At 42.7% G+C, this 23,329-nt stretch overlaps 1 protein-coding gene across 6 annotated transcripts in view; it reads left to right on the forward strand.

The window, feature by feature from the left end:
* PDGFRA (platelet derived growth factor receptor alpha) overlaps positions 1-23,329 on the forward strand; it is a 54,470-nt gene that overhangs the window by 11,990 nt on the left and 19,151 nt on the right. For all 6 annotated transcript variants that reach the window (XM_028744377.2, XM_028744372.2, XM_028744379.2 and 3 more), the window contains exons 2-12: positions 3,610-3,670; positions 4,430-4,744; positions 9,170-9,436; positions 11,121-11,251; positions 13,243-13,414; positions 13,507-13,696; positions 15,076-15,191; positions 17,949-18,072; positions 19,464-19,657; positions 21,054-21,148; positions 21,244-21,376. In XM_028744377.2, coding sequence (XP_028600210.2) covers positions 3,613-3,670; positions 4,430-4,744; positions 9,170-9,436; positions 11,121-11,251; positions 13,243-13,414; positions 13,507-13,696; positions 15,076-15,191; positions 17,949-18,072; positions 19,464-19,657; positions 21,054-21,148; positions 21,244-21,376 — 1,795 coding nt within the window. In that variant the 5' untranslated portion in view covers positions 3,610-3,612. The remainder of the gene's footprint in view (positions 1-3,609; positions 3,671-4,429; positions 4,745-9,169; positions 9,437-11,120; positions 11,252-13,242; positions 13,415-13,506; positions 13,697-15,075; positions 15,192-17,948; positions 18,073-19,463; positions 19,658-21,053; positions 21,149-21,243; positions 21,377-23,329) is intronic.

Raw genomic sequence — 23,329 nt, forward strand, 5'->3', positions numbered from 1 at the left:
ATGCTTGTGGCGCTGTGGGTAAAAGCCTCAGCACCTAGGGCTTGCCGATCGAAAGGTCGGCGGTTCGAATCCCCGCGGCGGGGTGCACTCCTGTTGTTCAGTCCCAGCGCCTGCCAACCTAGCAGTTCGAAAGCACTCCCGGGTGCAAGTAGATAAATAGGGACCGCTTACTAGCGGGAAGGTAAACGGCGTTTCCGTGTGCGGCTCTGGCTCGCCAGAGCAGTGATGTCACGCTGGCCACGTGACCCAGAAGTGTCTCCGGACAGCGCTGGCCCCCGGCCTCTTGAGTGAGATGGGCACACAACCCTAGAGTCTGTCAAGACTGGCCCGTACGGACATGGGTACCTTTACCTTTACCTTTATGCTTGTATCGTACCTTTGTCCAGTAGAAGAGGTGGATGCTATAAACGGCAGAATCCTAAATATCTTTATTAAGTCTTTTGAGTAAACATGCTTAGGGTCATGCTGTAAATTTGCTGTTGATAGAACCCGCTTCTTCAGCTGGGCAAAGGGAAGACACAAGATAACATCTGGTATGAAAGCGGCATGCGCTGTCACTTGTATTGAACTGTGCATGTTGCGTAAGGAAAGAGGTAGTGAGTTGTCATTTATAAGACAATATTTCTTGGCCTGTTGAGGTCTTACTGCTATATTGTTTCAGGATCATCTGTTATGTGAGTTGATCTAGCACAGTGCATCATAGACTGTGGCCAGGATCCAAAAAGCTACTTTTGTACACTCAGGACCATGTGCAGTGGAGTGTTTTGCCACATGGGGTGTGTGTGTGTGTGTGTGTGTGTGAAATTGCTGTTTAACCCCACCCTTAAACTGCTATTCAGAATAGCTGTGTGGGTTTCATGAGGACTGTGTTTGCAAGTTTAGATCAACGCTGGTGCAGAATAACCAGTGTGCTACAGAATGCTTTTTTAAAAAGAGAGTTATTATGGTTTTTGTTGTATGTGTCTTTTGCGGTTGTTGTTTGCATTGAAAAAATGATTAAATAAATGAGAGAGAGAGAGAGAGAGAGAGAGAGAGAGAGAGAGAGAAGGGAAGAAACTGTATCTTAGGGCCTGGTCCAAAAGCAACACCACTTCCAACACACTACAGCAGGGGTCAGCAAACATTTTCAGCAGGGGGCCAGTCCACTGTCTCTCAGACCTTGTGGAGGGCCAGACTATATTTTGGAAAAAATTAATGAATGAATTCCTATGCCCCACAAATAACCCAGAGACGCATTTTAAATAAAAGGACACATTCCACTCATGTAAAAACACACTGATTCCCAGACTGTCTGCAGGCTGGATTGAGAAGGCGATTGGGCCGGATCCGGCCCCCGGGCCTTAGTTTGCCTACCCATGTACCACAGACACTGCCACTGCAACCATGACAGCATTTATACCTGTGCATTTGTTAAAAACTACCTCAGTTTAAAACAAAAAACATGTAATAGCCAGCCCTGTGTGCAATTTGTAGCAGTGCATGGGGGGGGGGGGGGAAGGTTTAACCCCCTTATTCCCGCTGAAATTCTGACAAAAATAAAAATGGGATGATGTGAAGTGTTTTGAACACTCTAAATACAAAGGTGTGTGTGTGTGTGTGTGTGTGTGTGTGTGTGTGTGTGTGCACGCTTTTTAAAAGAACCTCAGCATTTGCAATGCACATATTTTTAGACTTGGGAACATTTCTCAGTTACGCTGATTATGGCTGGTGTCAAATGTGAAATCTCCCATGCTGTCAACTGTCAAACATGACATGCCATTTCATATCATCTACTCAACACTGTCGGTAAATATACTAAAATGAAATGTATTTGGATATCATTTGCAGAGGACTGTTTGGGGGAACAGATATACCAGCTCAGACAATTTGTCTACCTAGTCCATTATTGACTACTCTGATTTGCAGTAACTCTCCAAGGTCTTGGGCAGAGGTCTTTGATGCCACCTGCTGCCTGACCCTTTTAGCCAGAGATCCCAGGGACTGAACATGGGACCTCCTGAATGCAAAACTACAAGAAATTATAATTTCCTCATAAAATGCAAAAATGTTTCTGATCAAGTTTGTTTCAGCCACAGACAATTGCACACTGACATGTATTTTGTTATGCAACTTAGCATAGATTGAGACCAGCTTGATAAACCAGACAGCCCCTTAATAGTCCTGCTGAATGTTCCTAATGACCTCACCCATGTTTTCTTTGTAGAGCCTTCACCAAATCACACCGTCAGCCAGACCCACCTAATCCCAGAGTCAGTTCCAAGACGTCCATTGGGTTCAAAGGCAATTTCACTTGAAAAGAGAGTTCGGTGTTTGCCTTTTAGATAGGAGCAGGTGGGCAGCTTGATTACCCAAGACTGTAAATTACACATGGCACATAGAGAAAAAGCTTGTTAGTTGTTGTGCTTGAGAGATTAGCCATTGATTTACAGCCATTCGCTCTGCCAAACTTAAAAAGAGAATGCAGTGATAGTAATAATGTATTGCCCGCCTTGCTCTTCAAGAAACAAAATACAATATGAACATGGACCCAGTCTTATATCCCTTTTCGTGTATAGCAAGAGAGTTTTGTCATACACTTAGAATCCAGGTTTTAAATGATCAAGGATATTTATTTTACAAGAAAAATACATGTCATATATTTATATAAAATGGAAATCCTGACATACTAAAAGCCCAGCAAACTATGATAACCATTTTCCCCCTCACTCTCAGTGGAGTAATGTGTATCCTGATCTTCTGGATATTTACCTTTGGAGTATGTTCCTTTTACTAACTCCCCAGATATGTGTGCAGAGGATTGCAGCCTTGCTTGTTGTGGATGGTGAAGATCTTTGAAATCTGTGTATTCAGCACTGAACAGAGATGGGTCAAAGCGGAGCCTGTGTTTCTCTGGGGCTGTTTTCATAAGAAATTCCTGCAGCTTGAGGATAATGTTTTCAATGAGCCAAAGGAATTTGGAGAAGAGCATAACTAAATGGATGCTGTCTTTGGAATAGGCTAATCAAGATCAGGCTTTCCATTCCTGCTCTCTTCCTCCCAATACTGATGCTTTTGAGAATTGCATGTAGCATTTACTACTCTATCCTCAAGATCTTGCTTCAAACATTGAATGTAAGAGACCGAAAATTTGCAAGATCCACTTGGCATATTTTTGAAGATATCGTGTCTGGTTTCAGTAGTTGGAGAAAGAGATAGGGGGGCAAAATTTGCAGCAAGGTTCGAAAGTGTGCTCTTAAATACATCCAAGATTTAAGACTGCAGCCTCATGCACATTGGCAAGTCCCACGATGTCTGCAGAACTTCTGAGAAAATATGAAAGGGATTTTGCCGTGTGCATTTGTTGTGGGTATCTTTTTTCAGTTCGCAATAAACAGAAATGTATGTGCTAATCTGCCAAATGGTACCCCTGGTGAATTTAACATGGATTTGAATGTAGCCGACCAAAATTGGTGCTTCTAGGACCATTTGTCATTTTTGACAGTACAGAATGATTAATGCCATCATTCCACATTTCCAAGGTGCTAATGCGCATTGCAGATGTAGCGTTGTCATTTCCTATACCCTTGCTAACTAATCATGCCTTGCCTTTGTTTCCTGTTCTTGTTTCAGTTGATGATCGTCATGGGTCCTTCCCGAAGAACAATCCTGATTGTGGGCTGCTTTTTGACAGGTAACCACAGTTGAAATTGTTTGTCAAGCTCAGTATTCTTCAGCAGAGAGCTGATAGTTAAATCAAAATGATCTAAGCCTAGACCCAAAGACACAACAGCTGAACTACTTGGAATCTCATATTTTTTTCTGGTCTGGACTGGAGAGGTATCATCAGAAAGCTTGGAGAAAGGAGAGGCTAATAGCATGAGTTTGGTCTATACAGGTGACCAACAAAATTGCCTGATTTGTGCAATGGATCTTCTTCTTCTTCTTCTTCTTCTTCTTCTTCTTCTTCTTCTTCTTCTTCTTCTTCTTCTCCTTCTCCTTCTCCTTCTCCTTCTCCTTCTCCTTCTTCTCCTCCTCCTCCTCCTCCTCTTCCTCAGTGCACCCACAAATCTGTTCTGGGGGTTCCTCCAATCCTCTGGAGCAGAGTGATCAGGGAGAGGAGAGGAAGGGGAAGTTCTGCTGCACAAGCAGAAGTCCTTGCATGAATGTGATGACTTCACTGGATATGTGTGTGGCTTCATAAAAAAGGATGGTACAGAAACAATCACCTTAAAATGAATCAATTGTGCTTGAAATACGGTCTCTTCCTGGCCCCCAGCTGGGTTCCCCATCTCTGGTGTTCTGGTATTCTGAACTAAAGATGTAGCCTGCTGTACTAAAGTGAGTGCTCCATGTCCTGCAGAACTATGGTCCCCCCAATAGAAATGGCCATTGTTCAGAAATGAGGAGATGATCATTCCAATGTGAAAATATTATACTTTTATTTTCACAGGGCCATGGCTAGCCTCTTGCCAGTCTTTGCTTCCGACTATTCTGCCAAACAACGATGAAATGGTTGTGCAGCTGAATTCCCCCTTCACCCTGAAATGTTCTGGAGACAGTGAAGTCAGCTGGCAACATCCAATAACCGATGGCAACCATACCATAGACCTCAAAAGCGAGGAGAACAACAGCGGCCTGTTTGTGACCGTGCTTGATGTGGCAAATGCTTCTGCTTCTCACACTGGATTGTACACTTGCTACTACAATCATTCTCAAGATGAAGATGGTGAGGTGGAAGGGAAGGACATCTATGTCTTTGTGCCAGGTGAGTTGATTCCTTTCACTGTATCTCTGATAAAGCCTCCATGATAGTGAAACCTCTTTGACAGAGAAGGTTGTGGAGCAACTGAACGTTACGATGCTGGTCATTTCTATTGATCAAAACACACCATTTTAGAAGCTGCATATAAATCCAGTTCAGAGCCTTTCTTCTGTTTAGATTTTCAAGCCTGACCTGGCCACAGGTCACAATCAAAGAGCATACCACACTAACCAAATGGAGATGAATTTTGTGGAATTAGTCCAAACTTGACTTGTTCCAATGGAAAGTAACTTCACACTGTTCTAACATCAGGGAACCCTTTCCATATAAACTTTTCTGCTGGTCATTCCTGCATGCAAATTCCTGTGTGTACTGCAAAAGGAACCGAACAATGCTCAGTTTGCAGTTCCCAGAATTTCCTGGGCTTTATTTGTACCCAACAGTCCTCTATGGCTGTGCATGACATGTGAAGGTGAATAATGGACAAATGATCTTTCAAGAAAGCTTGATGATATTAGAGTACTACTAACATTCTCATCCATTGAGGAGCCTTTGACAAAGCTTCCTAGGAACCCCAGGATTTTCTGGACCACAGTGCAAAAAACATTCCCTTAGATAGCTTTAGAATCAGAGAATGCATCTTGAATCTTTTCAAAACTATTTGGGGTATGCGCTTGGAAATGTTTAATTTAGTTTCACTTTCTGAATGCCATGGTTTAGTTTCACTTTCATTTCATTTACACTCATCTCATTGCATGTTGGTTATTCTCAGTTTTAATTTCACCTTCCTTTTTACATTGATTTCAACCAAGATGCATCCTCTGTTCTGCTACCTATGACATTGGTGTATTTGATCCAAATGGCAGAACATTCACAGGCATTCTGCTATGCCTCTGCCTACAGCATCATACCTGCTGGATTTGGTACAGATTGGCCAAAGGGGATCCTATTTTGTAGGCAATAGAGAGATCCAACTGCTTTCCTCTTGTTTCCCCCCCATGCAAATATCATGACAGTTGTGGGTATTCTGTCCCCCAAGCCATCAGACAGAGGACAGTTTGGAAAGGGGGTTCTGTTTGATCATTGGAGACTTCTTGTAAGATACGGAACTAATGTTTCTAAGCTTCAGATTGGAGAGTTGGCATGTCTTCTCGGTTCCACAGTTTTCTCCCGCCTCTTGTTCCTTGTACCAGTTCAGGAATATTTTCATTTTCAATGCAATGCAATGCCTTCTAGGTAAAACTAGCATGTGAAACTTTTTTTTTTAAAGGGTACTCTTGTTAGTTTCTCACATTTAAGTTTTTGCATTGAAAAGTAATGTGGGGCAATTAGTCTCACATTACTTTCTGAAGCTAAGGCACACCCCAATGATCTATATAAACAAGGGACTTAGTAGTAGTTTGAGAACCACAAAGCATATGCATTGCATTCCAAAGTTTGTCTTCCAATGAATGAATCACGATTGATTGGCCTGACAGACAGAGATACCCAGGGCTTCATCCTGTCGAGTTTAGGGCAGCCTTCTTGCCTTTACCAAATCAACCAGCAAATATATGCTGCAGTTTTGTCATTGTTTAATGGGAAGCGATTCCTGCTTGACTGAGATTTTCCCCATAGACTAAAAAACGAGCTGCCAGTGTTGCAGATCTTAAACTTCTTCTTTCTCTATTATTCAAATTAAAATGTCTCTTTCCATCACAAACAGTATATTTTCTAAGGAACCCATATATTCCCCCCCCCATAAGAATTTTGAAAGCACAGGTGGAACCCATTTTCTTTATTAGAAGCAGAAAGCATTTAAAATCTGTGCACTGGATCAATCCCAAGGCAACGGGGGGGGGGGGGAGCTGTGAGAATCCCATTTGTGGGGAGAAAGCAAATGCATTGCTTTTGTGGAATGCAAGTTTATGTGCTGCTAGGTTTGAATGATTACTAGAAGGTCTCACAGCGCACATTACAAATTCCTTTGTCGGCTGGGTTTGGATTTTCTATATAGTCAACTGCCTGCCCCCCAAAAAACTTGATATAAGACATCCCAGGCTTGTAGTACCATTTTCTTTATTTTTACAAGATAGATTTCAATAAGACCTGGATTTCTAAGCATAATACCATATTGTGGTAAAATGTGAAACACTGGGAGATGTGGTTTCTTTCTTTCAAAGGGTGGTTTAAAAGTTAATGGCCTATAAACCGGGCTATACATACTCTGCACTAAGGGCCAGTTCTGTCACCCCCATTTCTGTTGCAAGAAAAAACTGGATTCTGATTTGCTTAATTTCTCATACATTGCATTCTTCATTCTGAATTTTTTTACCATGTGTTATTTCTGAGAATAGTATGCAGCTATCCAGAGAGGTGTTGAGCTGAAAGTTCTTCTGAGGGGAACTTTCAGCTTATATTTCAGGGCTTCGGGTGTGTGTGTGTGAGATAGGGCAGCCGAACCCCCTCTTTCCAATTTGAGAGAAGGGAAAATTTGGAGGTGAAACTCATCACTGCCACCCAGAGTTCCTCCTTGCTCCTACCATTTTCTTTCCCCCAAAGTCCCCAAGAGTGACACTATAAAAGGCCAAGTTTGCACATCACACTAAACAATGGTTGGTGCAGCTTTCGTTTTGGACTCCAGACATTTCAGACTACATTTCCCATCATCCAGTGCCTTGATTCTGGTTGTAATGTGACTGGTTTTTGTTTTTTAAAAAAATGTTGTTAGCTACCTTCAACTCCTTTGGGAGAAAGGTTGGGATTGGAATTTAAATCCTCACCCTGAACAATGGCAATGGCAGCTGAGGCTGAAGGAAGTTGTGGTCCAAAACATCTGGAAAGCACCAGTTTGGAGAAGACTACCATTATGAGGACAAGCCTCAATGTGCCTGAGCAAAGCCTCAGACTCTCACACTCCCCTCTCCATCTAAGATTACCTTCATTTCCAAAGAAATTTGGCTTAGTGTTACATATGGACTAGGGAACTAGCTTTGAAACAAACTCTTTAACAAGCCAGCTTCATGACTCATGGTTTGAGTTCCTTGTGACCACTATTTTGCTCAGCCTTAATACAGGGCACTACAGCTCCACCCTCTGGCCACTGCAGATCTTATTCAGCAATTCTCTGGCTTTTGAAGTATTTTCCAACTACTTTCAACCATGCCTCAAAAATAAAAAGAAACCTATTAAAAGCAATTGGCTGGCTGTTATGGAAAACAGGCTGCTGCACCAGAAAGACTTTGATCTGATCTAGAAAAACAGTTCCTAATGGCTTCAAGTTCCTTCCTTACAGTTGCTTGCCTCGGTCGGTGACTGACAGAAACTGTATTATTCAAATAGGAAAATGTTTTGCAAAATAAACACAAGAAAGAAAGAAAGAAAGAAAGAAAGAAAGAAAGAAAGAAAGAAAGAAAGACAGTATAAGAGAGAGGAAGGAAGGAAGGAAGGAAGGAAGGAAGGAAGGAAGGAAGGAAGGAAGGAAGGAAGGAAGGAAACTTTGCACATTAGCAATCAAAAGGGCTAGAAACCTGCTTGTGGAAAAGAAAAGAAATAAAGCTGTGATTCTTTGGAATCTAAATTCAGTAACCTCTACCACATTGGTGGTGTTTCTCTGGAATTGCAGCACACACACACACACACACACACACACACACACACTTTACAATCTGGAACGGAAAACTTTGGCTGCTACTGAATTTGGACATGTTTAGCAACTAAATACACCCTTTCCCGACCTGAAGGAAGGGTTGCACTGCCATGTTATAACGTGAATGCTTTTGCCCTCTTAACAACTGTTCTGCATGGTAGCAGAGGTCCCATTCCCGCTCAGCCATTGGTGATGTGCATCTTTGAGACTGCATCAGTTTGCGTGAACACGACAATGACGATTTACAAGACCACCTAAGATTGTTGCTGGTGTTGTTGTTTAAGCTGGCATATTTATAGGAGCTATCACTGGAATTTTAAAGCGACACTTCTCCATGTTATGCGTGCCGTTTCAACCACATTCTGAGGACGACTGAATGACCATAGCTCAGTAGCACAACATCTCCTTTGCATATAGAAGGGAGGGCTGCCTCTCTGAAATCCTGGAGAGCCACTACCAGCCTGTGTAGACAGTATGGAGGTAGATGGCCTGATTCCAGCAGAGCAGAAGACTCTTAATCTCAGGGTTGCGGGTTCAAGCCCCATGTTGGGCAAAAGATTCCTGCATTGTAGCTGGTTGGATTAACTAACCCTTGTGGTCTCTTCCAGCTCTAGAATTCTATGGTTCTAGCTTCCTATGTCCCTGTGTCAGCAGCTTGCCAGTGTAAGGGAGGGTTTTAATGGAGATCTGTGGGAGCTGCTGAGCTTCACTCACACAGGATACAGGATTGAGTCACCAGATATTAAAGTCACTTACTCCTCAAGCCTGGTTGATGGTTCAACATATCTCCCTCTTCACAGATCCAGCTGTTCCCTTTGTTCCGACATTCCCAGAAGATGAGTTCATCGTCATCACCGAAGAAGAAGAGTCCTCCACCATCCCTTGCCGGACAAGTGACCCCAACGCCCAAGTAACTTTGATGACCAGCGAAAAGAAAATCGTGTATGCCTTTTATGACAACAGGCAGGGCTTCATCGGAAACTTCTCCGCAGGCTCCTATCTGTGCAAGACTACCGTTAAGGGAGTGGAGTTCCTGTCAAGTCAATTTGTCATCTATATTTACAAAGGTATTTCTTTTCACCTTTTCTCTATGTAAGGGACAAATGAGTTTTTCACTCATGCCCTTGAAGCATGAGTGAAAAACTCATTTATTCTTTCCATAGATCGCTGCAATGCATTATATGTGGGGCTGCCTCTAAAGGTGTGGGATGTAATCCACTGAGAGCAGTCAAACACAACATTCCTTGTTTTCCTAGAGAAGACATGCAGGGGAATGTTTGGTCCAGCCAGTCAAAAACTTCCTGTTTCCTTTTGGCTGGAACATCCTTCCTTTGCATGTGACTAGAGGTGGGTGTGACGTTACCTGTCCAGGTAACAAAAGGACAAGGCATGCTGCCACACTCTCTCTTTTTCACTTCCTCCTTCGTTGGACCAGCTTCTTAGCTAGAAATGGGGTATTGGGACCAAGTCCCATATGGGGTAGATCCACATGTATCTATTTGTAACTAAGTCTGTCTTCAGGGATCCAACTGTGAACTGATGTGAGTAAACAACTTTTATTGACTTTAAATAAGATTGTCATGTGTTTCTTTTTTTTACAAAAGGGAACTTACCAGGAACATACAATTAAGTACTGAATTGTATGGTAGTAAGAGGCTTACACAAGCCTGCAGCCAGCTATCTGCTGTGCGTTTAAAAGGGGAATGTAAAACTCTGCCAAGTTATAGAACCTGCTAACGCTAGTTAGGAAGGATATTAAGAAACAATATATCCTCCTCCCTGAACATTCCCACAAAAGATAGTTCAGAAACTTCAGCTTTTGCAGAATTCAGTGGCCAGGTTGCTCACTGGGACAAGACGGTTTGGGCACACAAGGCCAATCCTACTGGAGTGCATCAGCTTCCAATTAGTTTCTGGGCCCAATGCAAAGTGCAGTTTTTGACCTATAAAGCCTTAAACAGCTCAGGACCACAATACCTCAAGGACCGCCTCTCCCCATATGAATTGACTGGACCCCACCACAGCCCCTGGTCTCTGAGCTGCTCCCCACCCCCTGCCCCAAGAGAGGTGTCTCCTCATGCTACCCCCTAGGGGGCCTGGAAAGATGATGCCGCCAGACTTAGCGGTCCGACGGAGACTGGCCAAAGGTGAATGTGAGGCCGGCAAATTACCTCACCTCGGGAGGCAGCAGTGATAGCAGTGGGCGCTGCTGGGCCTGCATGGTGGAAAGGCTCTCCTTCAGTGCTGGGCACTCAGCTCCCAGGCAGGCATTGCACACAGCAAGCACAAGAAAGGCTAGCACAACGCCTGCCTGCATGCTCAGCCTCCTGGTTTTCTGTCCACTCCCAACAGCAAAGGCTGGTGCACTGGCTGGCTGGCTGGCTGGCTGGGCTCCCTCACCCACTTGCCTGTTTACTCTGAGGTCACCTCAGTTCCTGGCAACCAGAACCCCCTGGCCAACCTCAGAGGCACCATTCACCTGGGGAGCTTGTAGCCAGGGCTGCTGCAGCAAGCAGCCACACAAGTCTTTGGAAGGCTGAGATGTGAGAAGGTATCACAGGAGGAAGGGAAGAAAAAAGGGACAGAGGGCAGTGTTGCCCACAGCACCCCTGACTATCATTCAAGGCACCCCAGGGTGCCACGGCACACTGGTTGAAAGCCACTGCCTTACATTATGGAAACCTGACAAGAGTCATGTCAATTGTTGCAAAGCATTTCTTAAATGTGCAAATTCTCTTTTTCCTCTTCCAGCTACATCATATCTTCATGTTGAGATTGAATCCCCCAAGACCGTGTATAAGACAGGAGAAACCATTGTTGTAACGTGTGTGGTCTTGGATAACGAAGTCGTGAACCTACAGTGGAATTATCCAGGGAAAGTGGTAAATATCTCTTCCCCCCTCCCCAAATGCTTGTTGTTGCATAAGTGACCGAAGAAGACTGTGGGTGGGGTTGTAGGGGGATTTTTTTGGTAAAAAATAAAAATAACAAATAGAATAAAGACAGATGAGAGAGCATTTTCTTGTTGCGTTAGCTGGGTATCATGAACCAAGACTTTATTGTTAGTAAACGTGCAGAACTTTACAAGATGTTAAGAGGAGATGAGTAACATATGAGGTTGACAGGAAGTGGGACAGTGGTTATAAAGTAATAACACTCCCCTCAAACCTGGAAAACATAATAGAACAAAAAATGGAGTGTTTCTGGAGCTGCCCACATGTTACACTTCTATAGATGTGAGAATATGACTCTCTACAAATGACTTCAAGCCATAATCATATGGGCTGATTCTTCTCTGAAGCACAGCACACCAGAGTTAACTGGGAGCTAGTGCAGTGGAGGATCTTAAAGTGCTGGATTGGGACTAATCCTGCTTCAGAAAGTTATTGCAGAGATAAAAAGGAAGAGTGGAAGAGTGGATAATTAATCACAATGGGCTGGAGCCTGATGACGGTAGTCACAATAAGGTCCCATTGATATTGATGTGAACAGTTAGTCATGACTACCTGAAGTCCCATTGATTTTGATGGGAAGCAAGTGGATCCAACTTAGTGTTTATCACAGCTACCTCAGCAGAAAGACAAGAGAAGAATAAATCTCATAAACTGTCATATTGGGCCAAAGTGAACTGAGAATAGATCCCATGCATAGATTTATGACAGTGTATTACTAGTCCCATTCATTCTGATTCTGCTGCTAAGATTTTACTTTTCTCCATGTCCATAATGTGCCATGTGATTAAGTAGATAAATGAGCAATACCATAAATAGGATTTCGGGTTTTTTAAGAATGTTTTGATCTCATTCTTGGCATCTATCAAACCCACCAACTGGCCTGTTTTAACCTGGACATCACGGATCACAGAAGCCAATCCTGGCATCTGTTTTGATTCCCGGTTGTCCCTTTTTCGGTCTGGCACTCTCGCGATTTCAGAAAATAAAAAGTTGGGCAGTGTGCTTCTACTTAACATCAATTTTATTCTCAGAAAAAGTCTTTATTTTTGTGTAGGCCCCCATTTTGTTAGTTTCAATATTCATCAAGAGCTCTAGCTATTCCCACTGCTTTCAATTTTTTCACCACCTTTGAGGAAGGCTGTGCTGTGGTTTGATCTATTAGATCAAAGAATCCTTTTTTTTGACAATTGCCTAAATCACAGAAACTGAGGTGTTTGGGATGGGTTTTTTGTGGTGGGGGAGGTATTATGAATTAATTTTGCTTTCTGAAAACCTGAATAAGTAATCGGAACAAAAATCAGTAGCATTGCCACTTGAATGGAAATAAATTACCATGATCCCAGTTTGCTGACTTCCTTTTCAACCTCATTAGCATTCAGCACTGTGGACATGTTGATTTTCAAATGTACTAATTCTAGGTTTGGGCCCAATTTTTTAAAATTCACGGTATAAAAAATAATTTGTAATTGAATTCCTTTGGCTGTTAGAGACAGCATGTATGACTGCAGTCTTCAGCATTCTCAATAGGTTATGCTCAGGGTCACTTGATTGAATATTCACACAACCACTGTGCTCCAGCTAGGGCCCATGTGTGCATATAAGCTGTCATTAGTATATCCTTGGCTAGATGATGAATTTCACAGGCAAGCAAGGTACTGTGTGCATGATTATTCCCAATCTGCAAAGAAGAGGTGTGTATGCCTCCTGTGATACAGATATGGAGCCACCACCAAAAGTGCCCTGTCTACTAGTAAAAAAGTCTTTGTCCATTTGACCTTGAGATGAAGATGGGATCTACTATAGGGCTTTTTCTGAGGGTCTTTGTGAAACTTGGAAACTGATAATGGATCTTAAGGGTGCCAAATTGTTTTCTGTGGCCATGTTGTTTGACTAAGTTTTCTGATCCTTTATCTATGCAGAAGAACAAAGGTACAATTTCACTTGATGACATCAAAATTCCAACCCAGAAGCTGGTTTACAACCTGACCATTCCAGATGCTTCAGTGAAGGACAGTGGAGATTATGAATGTGCTGCTCTTCATGTGACCAAAGATTTTAAGAAAACGAAAAGAGTCATGATCACAGTTCATGGTACAGCCTGTTTCTAGTTTCCTTTGTTGTTCTCAATTGAGCATGCCGACTATCATTGAGAGATACTCATGGAAACCTTTGTCCTCCTACAGATAAAGGGTTCATTCATCTGGAACCCCATTTTAACCCCATGGAAGCTGTCAATCTTCATGAAGTTAAAAAATTTGTAGTTGATGTGCATGCATACCCAGAGCCAAAAATGTTTTGGCTGAAGGACAATGTGACTCTGATGGAAAATCTCACGGAGATTGTCACTAAGTCCAAGCAGATCCAGGAGACGAGGTAAAGAAAATGCTTGCCAAGGAATTTGTAGGTTTTAGTTGTCCAGTTCTCCATTTGCAAACCAGAGTATCTCCTTGGAAACAGATTGATCTCTCCTCTAGAGAATCTGCAGCCTGTTCTGTATCTCTATGAAAATTCCACTTGGCAGATTCTTGGTTCTCCAATTCCTCTACTATTCCTATCTTTGTGCATTTTTCAAACCTTTATTTGGCTTCATACAGGTTTTAAGAATTATTACTTGCTTCTCCTTCTGATTTATTATAAGAAATGCAGGATGATTCTATGCATGTTTACTCAGACATATCTTCAGGTGACTTCAATAGGGTTTACTCCTAGGGTTGCCTGCTTACAGTTTGTTGTGTCCTTGTCTACTCAAAAGCCAAGTCTCCTTGGGTTGCGTCCAACAGTGTCACTCAGCTGACAGTATGGGTGAGTGTATACTTATATCTGCTCTGGAGACTCTCCCACCCCTCCAAGGGACTGCATGGGGAGGGGGAAATTGCTTACCTCCCTATTCGATTGTCAGAATCCTTACTGTCAGCTTTTGCAACTCTGTTGGATACAACCCACTAAGTGCACTGGGCTTACTCTCAGGTAGGTATAATAAAATAAGGCTACAATTCCATGCATAGAACCAGGCTGTTAGAGAAATAGGGTGTGATTCAGAGAAATTTGAAGATTACCATGTAAAGTGTAACATACATTTCCCCCACTCCCGCAGTACATTCGCTTTATCTACTTAAGTTTTACTGAAGTAAAGTATATTCTTTAACACAGTAGATTGCCTTACATTAAACATTGGTTTAAAGCATTTATCTCATTCTGAAAGAGATACTATTTCATACATTTTTTCAGTCCTCCCTCCAAAAAGCCCACAGAAGAAAATGGAAATTTCTGTTAAATTTTACTATACCCCTCGCAAGGCCTTCACTTCACTAATCAGGTCACCTCATAAATGTAAATGTTTTGGTTTTGGTTTTGTTTATTTGTTGCTTCAGAGTATTACAGACACAGACACAGACACACAGACACACACACACACACACACACACACCATAGCTGTCAACGTTTCCCTTTCTAAAAAGAAAATTCCCTTATTCCGAATAGGATTCCTCGCAAGAAAAGGGAAACGTTGACAGCTATGACACACACACACACATCTTCTCAGGCAAGCAAAAAGGGGACAGAACTATCCTTGCATTGATAATGTGTGAAATTAACACAGGCCAAATTTAGTCTGATCCATTTGTCCTTACCATATACTGAGCCTGTCTTTTACACACAGAGAGAGTGATTTCCAACAAAGCTATCAGTTTGTTTTGCTTATTTTTTTTACTGTTCCTCTTGTGGGAAATGATCACAATGTTCTCTTTCAATAGGTACCAGAGTTTATTAAAATTAATCCGTGCCAAGGAAGAAGACAGTGGATATTATACTTTTGTAGCACAGAATGAGGATGAAACTCAAAGATATATTTTCTCCCTACTCATACAAGGTAAACCTGTAAAATGGGTAAGATCAGTATAAAGCTAGAGGAGTTAGGTAGATGTGGAAGTGACACTACAGAGACTGATCCATAGGCCAACAAACAAATATGAACTACTGTGGGTTTAGTAGAAAGTTTAGAAAGCTAGAAAAACTAAACTTGGAAATGGGGGTGAGGGGAATCAGCTGTGAAGCTTGCTGGGTAACTGTGGGCTAGTCATTTCTCAGCCTAATCTTCCTCATGATGTTCCTCATGGCAGGAGGAACATGTGTGCACTGCAGATGAGGAGGAATTTGAACTGTGCTCTCCCAGTTGTTTAACCACATTGACTTTCAGGGAGATTTAGGTAGCCTAAGGCCTGGTGTACACAGACAAAAACAGATGAGAGGATAAGATTGTTTCTAGCTTGAACCATTCAGACTGCAGGTGGTAGTGTAAGTTGAGATACACACACATCTGGAAAATAATCACCGCACACAGAAATCAAGCATGATGCGGGAAGGGCAAAACTGCAGTTATTCCCCCTGGGGTGTGGGATTCAGTCATGTGATTCCCACCCATCTATCTGAATTGATGCAGCCCAAGAACAGTTTGGCCACCTCATTTGCTGTTTGTGTAGGTCACATGTGGCTATCTACTATGGTCAATGGTCAGGGGTGGTGGGTGCTGTAGCAACTGGCGAGTCACAGTTTCCTAAGCCCTGGTGTAGACCAAGCCTAAATGTGCAAGACTTCAGCCTAGATGACTAGAACCAGGTTACTTCTTCCATGTGACCCCGGCCATACTATTTGTACATTGAGTTCTTGCTCCTAGAAGGAAAGTTCTCTTGCCATGAGTGTATCCAGCATTTGCAAGAAACAGCATATGGTACGAATAATACTTCTGAAAATAGGAGTCAATAATAAGGCAAATTATCTAGGAACAAACTCGCTTGCTTGCCGCTGTCCATGGAAGATACTTTGGAGATTAGTTCAGCCCCAGATGCCGACAAACTTAAACATCTGCTGTGCCTGGCTGAGAGTCAGAAATGGTCCCTTCCACATGGATTTGATTTGGAGAGAGGAAGGGGTACATAAAAGGGATGAGGAATCGCAGCACAAAATGTGCATTTAGTGCAGAACTTATCATGGCGACCATTGCTCAGAGATGTTTTGAAAGAAGAGTTTTGGAAAGAGTTCATACAGATGTCTACTCCACCCACCCCCATCTATCAATCACTTATCCTAATTAATGCACCGTACTTGTGTGTAACTTTTCTCCAGAGCTGTTTACATATGATTCCCAAGCAGCCCCTTATCCAGACCTGCTTAGCTGCAGCAGCAGAATGGCTGTCATGTCATCTGCCTTTAAAGCATTCTCTCATAGCTGGGACAGTAGCTCTGTGTTAGAGAACATGCTTTGCTTGCAAAAGGTCTCAAGGAGAATCCCTGACACCAACATATAAAAGGATCAGGTAGCAGGTGACATCTAAGACCAATGCCTGGAACCCTGGAGAGCCACTAAAAGTCAGAGTGGACAATACTGAGCTAGATGGATAATCAATCTGACCCAACTCATAGGAAGGCCATGTCTCCTACTTTGCAGAGGACAGTCCTCTATTGGAAGGGCTTCCAAGAACCATAAAAAGGAAGAGTAGGGACCTTGGTGTTGCCTGTCAGTAGAATGTGGACAGTCGATTGAGCAGGCACACCAGTTCCTTGGTCACTGTCTTCCTCACTATGGTGAAGACACACTGTATTTCTGTTTTAGTTAATTATTTCTAAATTTGCATGCATCGATACATATAAAGCAGCATATCCACATTGTATACAAAACACGTGGTTGGCAAAAGATGAATGATCCAAGTAACAGTCAAAGCAGAGCTTAAATTAGTCAATCAATCAACTAACTCAAGCTTCAATTGATTAATCGGTGAGAGTCAACTTCCTAAGTGCAGGCCATTTTGGTCTGTGGGATGATGAACTAAGGGCATGCTACTGTTGGGCTTTTAAAGGCTGTTTGGGTTGTGATATGTTGCTGTAACAGAATGAAAAATTATTTTGGAAATAATCTAAAAATGCTTCAGCCCATTGACAGCCTAACTCAAAGAGGAGTTCTGAAATGAGCAAATGAAGAGTTCATTCTTCTCTTGACCGTGCACCCCCAGCTTGCTGTGTAGCTGCCTTGTTGTGCCTGGATTCCTTTATTCCACGTCCCAAAAGTACTGCCATATGTTCTTCTCTGGAAGCCAGGACCCTGCAATGGCCTTACAGGATATGAGTCCCAATTAAAGCCAGTGAACTAGCAATTCCCACTGAAGACTAACCTTCCGTCTGATCCTATGCATGTTTATTCACTTGAGTTAATTGGGACTTTCCTCAAGAAAGTGTGCAAGGTTTTGCAGTAGAACGATCCAATACTACCCATCTTTACTCAGAAATAAGTCATACTGAATTCAGTGGAACTTACTCCAAGGAAAGTGTTCTTAGGATTGCAGCTAACAGCCTAATCTTACCTATGTTTAGTAAAAAGTAAGTCCCACGGAGTTGGATGGTGCTTGCTTCCAGTAAGTAAGTACAGGTAATCTAGATACAGGAGAGGATCATGTGTTAGTGAAAACAAGCAAAGAACTCCAGAAAGTCTGAATCTAGATTTCCCCAAGGAATGACTGAGTTTGCCAGGCAGATGGGAGTTCAAAACTAGGCTTCTGCTGCTTCTTTTCAATAAACAGAATTTCTTCAGCGCTGTAAGGATCTGACATGCTCTTCCCAAATTATCCCTTTTCAGTTCCAGCTTTAATTCGAGATCTGGTGGATAGTCATCATGACTCTGCAGGGCAAACAGTGACATGCTTGGCAGAAGGGACACCACTCCCTGATGTGGAATGGCTGGTTTGCAAGGACATTAAAAAGTAAGGAAAGTTGATTCTGACCGTCTTAGAATATCATCAGTGTAATTATAAATGGATCACATGATTATAGATCAATAAGCTTATAAATTCTTTATAATACATAGAGACTTGCGTTTTTGGAGATGGAGGGGATATTATTTCAGGTAATAATAAACCGCTGCAAGTTACTGTATATTGCTGTTGTAACATAGTCTTCTCAGTGGGTAGGTGTGATGTTAAATGACTTCAATGTGTCTTTTTATTATTATTTGGGAGAGAAACCACAACAATCATGTGACTACCCAACGATGACTGGATCTCAACATATGGGCAGGGAGGGGTCCCAGCAAAATTACCCCCAGCTGCTGTTTCCTTTGGGAGGGAAGCTGCCAGCTTCTACTACAGTATGATTTATAACTAGCACCCAGGTGTAAAGATTCCTAATAATCTGGTCATATCAGTTGTATGTAGTCAATATTTTCTAAGCTGCTTTGTAGTCACTGGTTATCATCACTGGGCACAACCTTTTATTGAGCCTTCATCCTCATTTGTTTGCCAGGAGCATGCTGTTTGTTTAATGAGCATTCATTCTCATGCGTTTGTGGGGAGTTTAAATGATGTTGCATAGTTCATCTTCCAGTGCATTTTTGCATGTTGGGGTCATGGGAAGTGGGTTCATTGTGTAAGACCTTCCATCCAACTGAATTTGATGGTTTATGATTGAAGTCTATCTGAACATAGCAACAGCCTGGAATTGCCCAGTGAAGTTTCCAAGGTGGTACCTGTAATCAGCATGTAAAGCTTGCGAATTCTTCAAGGACAGTATTTTCTTTTTGAAAAAAGATTTACTTGTGCTACAAAACAGACAAATAAATGGGGGAAAGTACATCTGTCACCTCCGCTTTTAATTCATAGAGTGTTTTTCACAGTTCATTTACACGTAGTGAGAGACACTTTTGTCATAGACATCTTGCAGTGGAAGGAAAAGAGGAGAGAGAGGGAGAGAGACGGGGTGTTGTTCTTCCATTCTGTTTCAAAATGTTAGCGTAGGAGTTTGTGTTGGCATCACATGGGTATGTTGTGTGTGTGTGTGTGAGTGTGTTTTTGTGTGTGTAGAGAGAGAGAGAGAGAGAGATTGCAAGAGGTTAGGGGGTCGGAAGCTTGGTTGGTTGTGTCCAGTTGACATTTCTAAGGCAATGTGTCTTTATACAAGGGGTTGCCAATGTTTTGGACTTCATTTCACCACATCCCTGATAATTGGTCATGCTGGCTAGGGCTGATGTGAGATTGAGTCCAAAACAACATACTGGCTACCCACTGATTTATGTATACAAAGTTGTTTGCTCATTGAGCAATTCTCAATAAAAGGGAAGTGTTTGGCAATCCTCATTTATATCTATACTTCTCTTCAGGTGCAGTAATGACACCTCATGGACCTTCCTGACGAACAATATCTCTGATATCATCATAGAGACTCACCTTGATCAGAAAAACATGGTAGAAAGCCGAGTGACCTTTCAGAAGGTGGAAGAAACACTGGCTGTTCGCTGTATGGCGAGGAATGACCTCGGCACTGTGGCACGGGAACTGAAGCTTGTGGCTCCCAGTGAGTAAACATGGTATATGGTTGGCACAGCTGCTATTGGCCCCATCTCCTTAAAAGGGACCCAAGGAGTCATGAAACAATTTATGCTGTGTGGATGTGATCTCAGACCTTTTAACACGGCGGTGCCCTCAGGGCAGCACTTTAGCTCAGAAGTCCAGGGCTTCACTCTGCAATGAGAAGGAAGCTCCTCAAATGCAGTGAGGCAGGCTTCACACATTTTAAAGTGAGTGAATGGATACAAATTGCCATCTAAAAGACCACATGATAGGACGATTAAGTCCAGAGTGTAAAATTACTTAGCTGCACCACTGTTTTAACAACCAGATAATATTGAAAACCACAGTCTTGCATGATTTACTGCATCTTTTGCATTTACCATCCTGGTGCCTCCAATCTATATTCTGATGGCTTGGGCAAGATATGCAATATTGTTTGTCTGGTGTGAAGCTGTTTAGAAATATTTTCCATTCTGCCATACCCGAGATCACAGAAGCCACTCCAAATAATTCCCCTTAGTTATTTGCATTTTTGTGCTCAAGGGCCTCCAAGTGACTGGCACGGTAAAAATAAAATAAAAGGGCATTAAAATCAGGTAAAAGCAGCAATGAACAAAGAACTAAAATAGTCATATGACAATATATTGAAAAGGAAGAAGTCCTACCCATTTAAAGAACATGCCTATTCAATATATATATAAGTATAATGGTATGTATATTAATATCCTGAGTGGGACGAACCTGTATTTGCTTAAATAATTCTTAGAATATTGAAAACAGGAGTTGATGGAGAGTTGTGTGAAATATGGTGCCTTCTCTTCTCCGTCACACTTATGCCCCCCTCCAACTTAACTATAGCTGAACCCACAAAGAAAGGGTGTGTGAGAGGAATTTACAGAGGAAATAGTGGTATCATATGGATCTTTAATCTCAAGGAAGACAGGAAACAGCAACTGGTAATTAAAAGATGGATGCATACAAATCAAAAGGAGGGCATAATGCAGCTAGAGTTAAGGAGTTTTCATTTCCTTTGATTTCAGTGGGAAAGACTTAAGGCATGCACAAAACTGATTTATCAGAAGTCCATTGAGTTGAAAGGGATTTACTTTGAGATAACTGTGTATAAGGAAATCCCATTGAACACAGCTGGACTTACTTTTGAGTAAGCATGCGTAGGGTTGCACTTCACTGCTCGTGCTTAATTCTATGGGATTTTCTGCCTGTTATGCCAAAATAACTAGGCCAGACTTGGATACTACACAACTCGAATGAGGAAGAAGCACAATTTACTGTACAGTCCCAGGCTGGCCTGGGAGCATGGCCACCATGGCCGCTTTTGAACGTGAGCTCCTGCTGGGGAGAGAAAAAAACCTCAACTACACATTTCCTTTCTCCTACAGCTTTACGATCAGAATTGACGGTGGCTGCTGCAGTCCTAGTGTTGCTCGTAATTGTAATAATTTCGCTGATTGTCCTGGTAATCATATGGAAGCAGGTAATGTAGAAACACACTTCTTTAAAACTGTCTCCATTCACGTGTTGAGTAGGGATGAGTCTAACATGCTGCCTTCCATTCCTTGTGTGCTGCAGAAACCAAGATATGAAATAAGATGGAGAGTCATCGAGTCCATCAGCCCGGATGGACATGAATACATTTATGTGGACCCTATGCAGCTGCCATATGACTCAAGATGGGAATTTCCACGAGATGGATTAGTACTAGGTAAGGCCCTCTTGCTGCTAAAGAGATAGCATTCATTTCATGTAGAATGTTAGTATCATTGCTAGCAATGTTGCATAACCATTGAGAAAGGAAATGCTTTGACTGTGCGGCTAATAGCAAGCTCCTTCTCTGCATCCAAATCCTTAATGTAGCCAAAATGGTGTCATCCATGTGCAAGAGGGAGCTATCAGCAGGCTTGGGAGAGCCCCAGGTTTTGCAGAAGTGTGGGAAGAAAAAACCCAGATTTGTGGGGGAACCAAAAAAAATGGCCCGGTGCAAAACTAAGGATGTTCAGTGGCCACAGAATACTGCTGACAGCTGAAGCGAGAACGGAATGGCCTATTCTGCATAATGGCACAGCTGGCTAGAACCCTGAACAGGAGCAGTCCACACTGCAGTGGACATTTTGGATGCTGCAGTCTTGCATGCTGTTGGGCCATGCCTAGTTCCCAAAAAGTGCGGGGGGGGGGGGGGGAGACTAGAGTGTGGTACAGGCCATGCAACTTGTCCAGAAGTGCGTCCCCGAAGACATGGGTCCCGGTTTCGGATCCTCAAAAGTTGGACAGTATGACATGGTCATTTACTGAAAAGCCACAACCAATTGATTTGTTTCAACCCTTTAGCTTTGTTTCAACCTCCAATTTGCTTACAATGTGTTATATATGCAGGCATTGTGGGCCAAAGCCAGGCTGTATGCATGCAATGCAGGCCTAGGCATTCAGGTCTCCTGGAGCTTAGGAGCTTCATCTGCATAACAAAAGACAGAGAGGGTTCTAAAACCCATCAATGACATTGTTAGTAGCTGGCAGGCAGCCAACCCCTACTGAGATAGGGCCAGTGTTGTGATTCGCTAATTGCAGCATTAAGGCGATCTATCACAGATGGTGTGTGTGCTTTGCCTGGACCGGCTTAAGGTAGATATACCAGGCCAAGCACCCTGTTTGTCATTCTTGCTCCTGATGTTCCACTAAATCCTTTCTGAGCTGAATCTTGGTCTTGGGTCATTCCCAAACTATTGAGGGTGGAGGAACGCTCAAGTTTAATTATGAGCTTTTGCATATGAAGGAGGTTGGTTTAATCCTAGCCAAGCGTCACCAGAGGCCAGCCCTGGAACTGGCTTTCAGTGCTAGGAGTTCAGCCATGGGACATGCAAAACAGTGCCTGTCATCATGTGCAGAGGGCTTTCCCTTCAAAAAGATAAACTGTGGCCTGCAGAGACAAGCTGTGGATGGAATCATCTGATTCCTGACATTCATGTTGTAAACACCTGGTAAACAAGTCTTTTATCCAAATGAATGCGCGCGAGTGCAAATAGGAGGCCTACTAATAAATCCCTGACGTCCAGGAAGTTTTCCCACCTACCCTACACATACGGAGCAGAGGTGTGGGCAGAGCAGGAAGTGTTTCTCATGTTGAATATATATACAGCCATGACACGGAGTAGAGTGGGCACTGGATGATGACTAGAGCGAGCCACGCCAGCAAATGTTTATGAGAAGCTGCATCCTGCCATGTGGTCCACAGACCTCAAGTCACAAAAGGCCTTTGGGGGTTTGGTGGAAGCTCAACATGTTGGCGTGGGTTTGACATGTCATAGGAAGCTTTCTTCATCCTGGCTATATCACAAGAAGCCAGATCAAAGTTTTGTTGAACTGCAAGAACTTCCTTGTGGGATTTTCAGAAATGGACCTGACCATGCTTGCACTTTAATGGGGAAAATATTAGGTCAAGCTTCTCTCCGAATCATCTCTGAATTTTCACACAGGTTCTAACAGTTGCACTAAAATCCCTGAATTGTGACACAGGTTTGAAGAGCCTTGAGTATACATGCACACTGGACATTTAATAATTCCCATAATCTCATTTGGCCGTACAAGTGTGGGACTAGTGTTGAGACTGATTAAAGTTTTCATGGAACACCAGAAAGCCAGAAGGGGAAATGGGTTGCAGGTG

This window comes from Podarcis muralis, chromosome 9 (genome assembly GCF_964188315.1).
Source record: "Podarcis muralis chromosome 9, rPodMur119.hap1.1, whole genome shotgun sequence".
NCBI lineage: Eukaryota > Metazoa > Chordata > Lepidosauria > Squamata > Lacertidae > Podarcis > Podarcis muralis.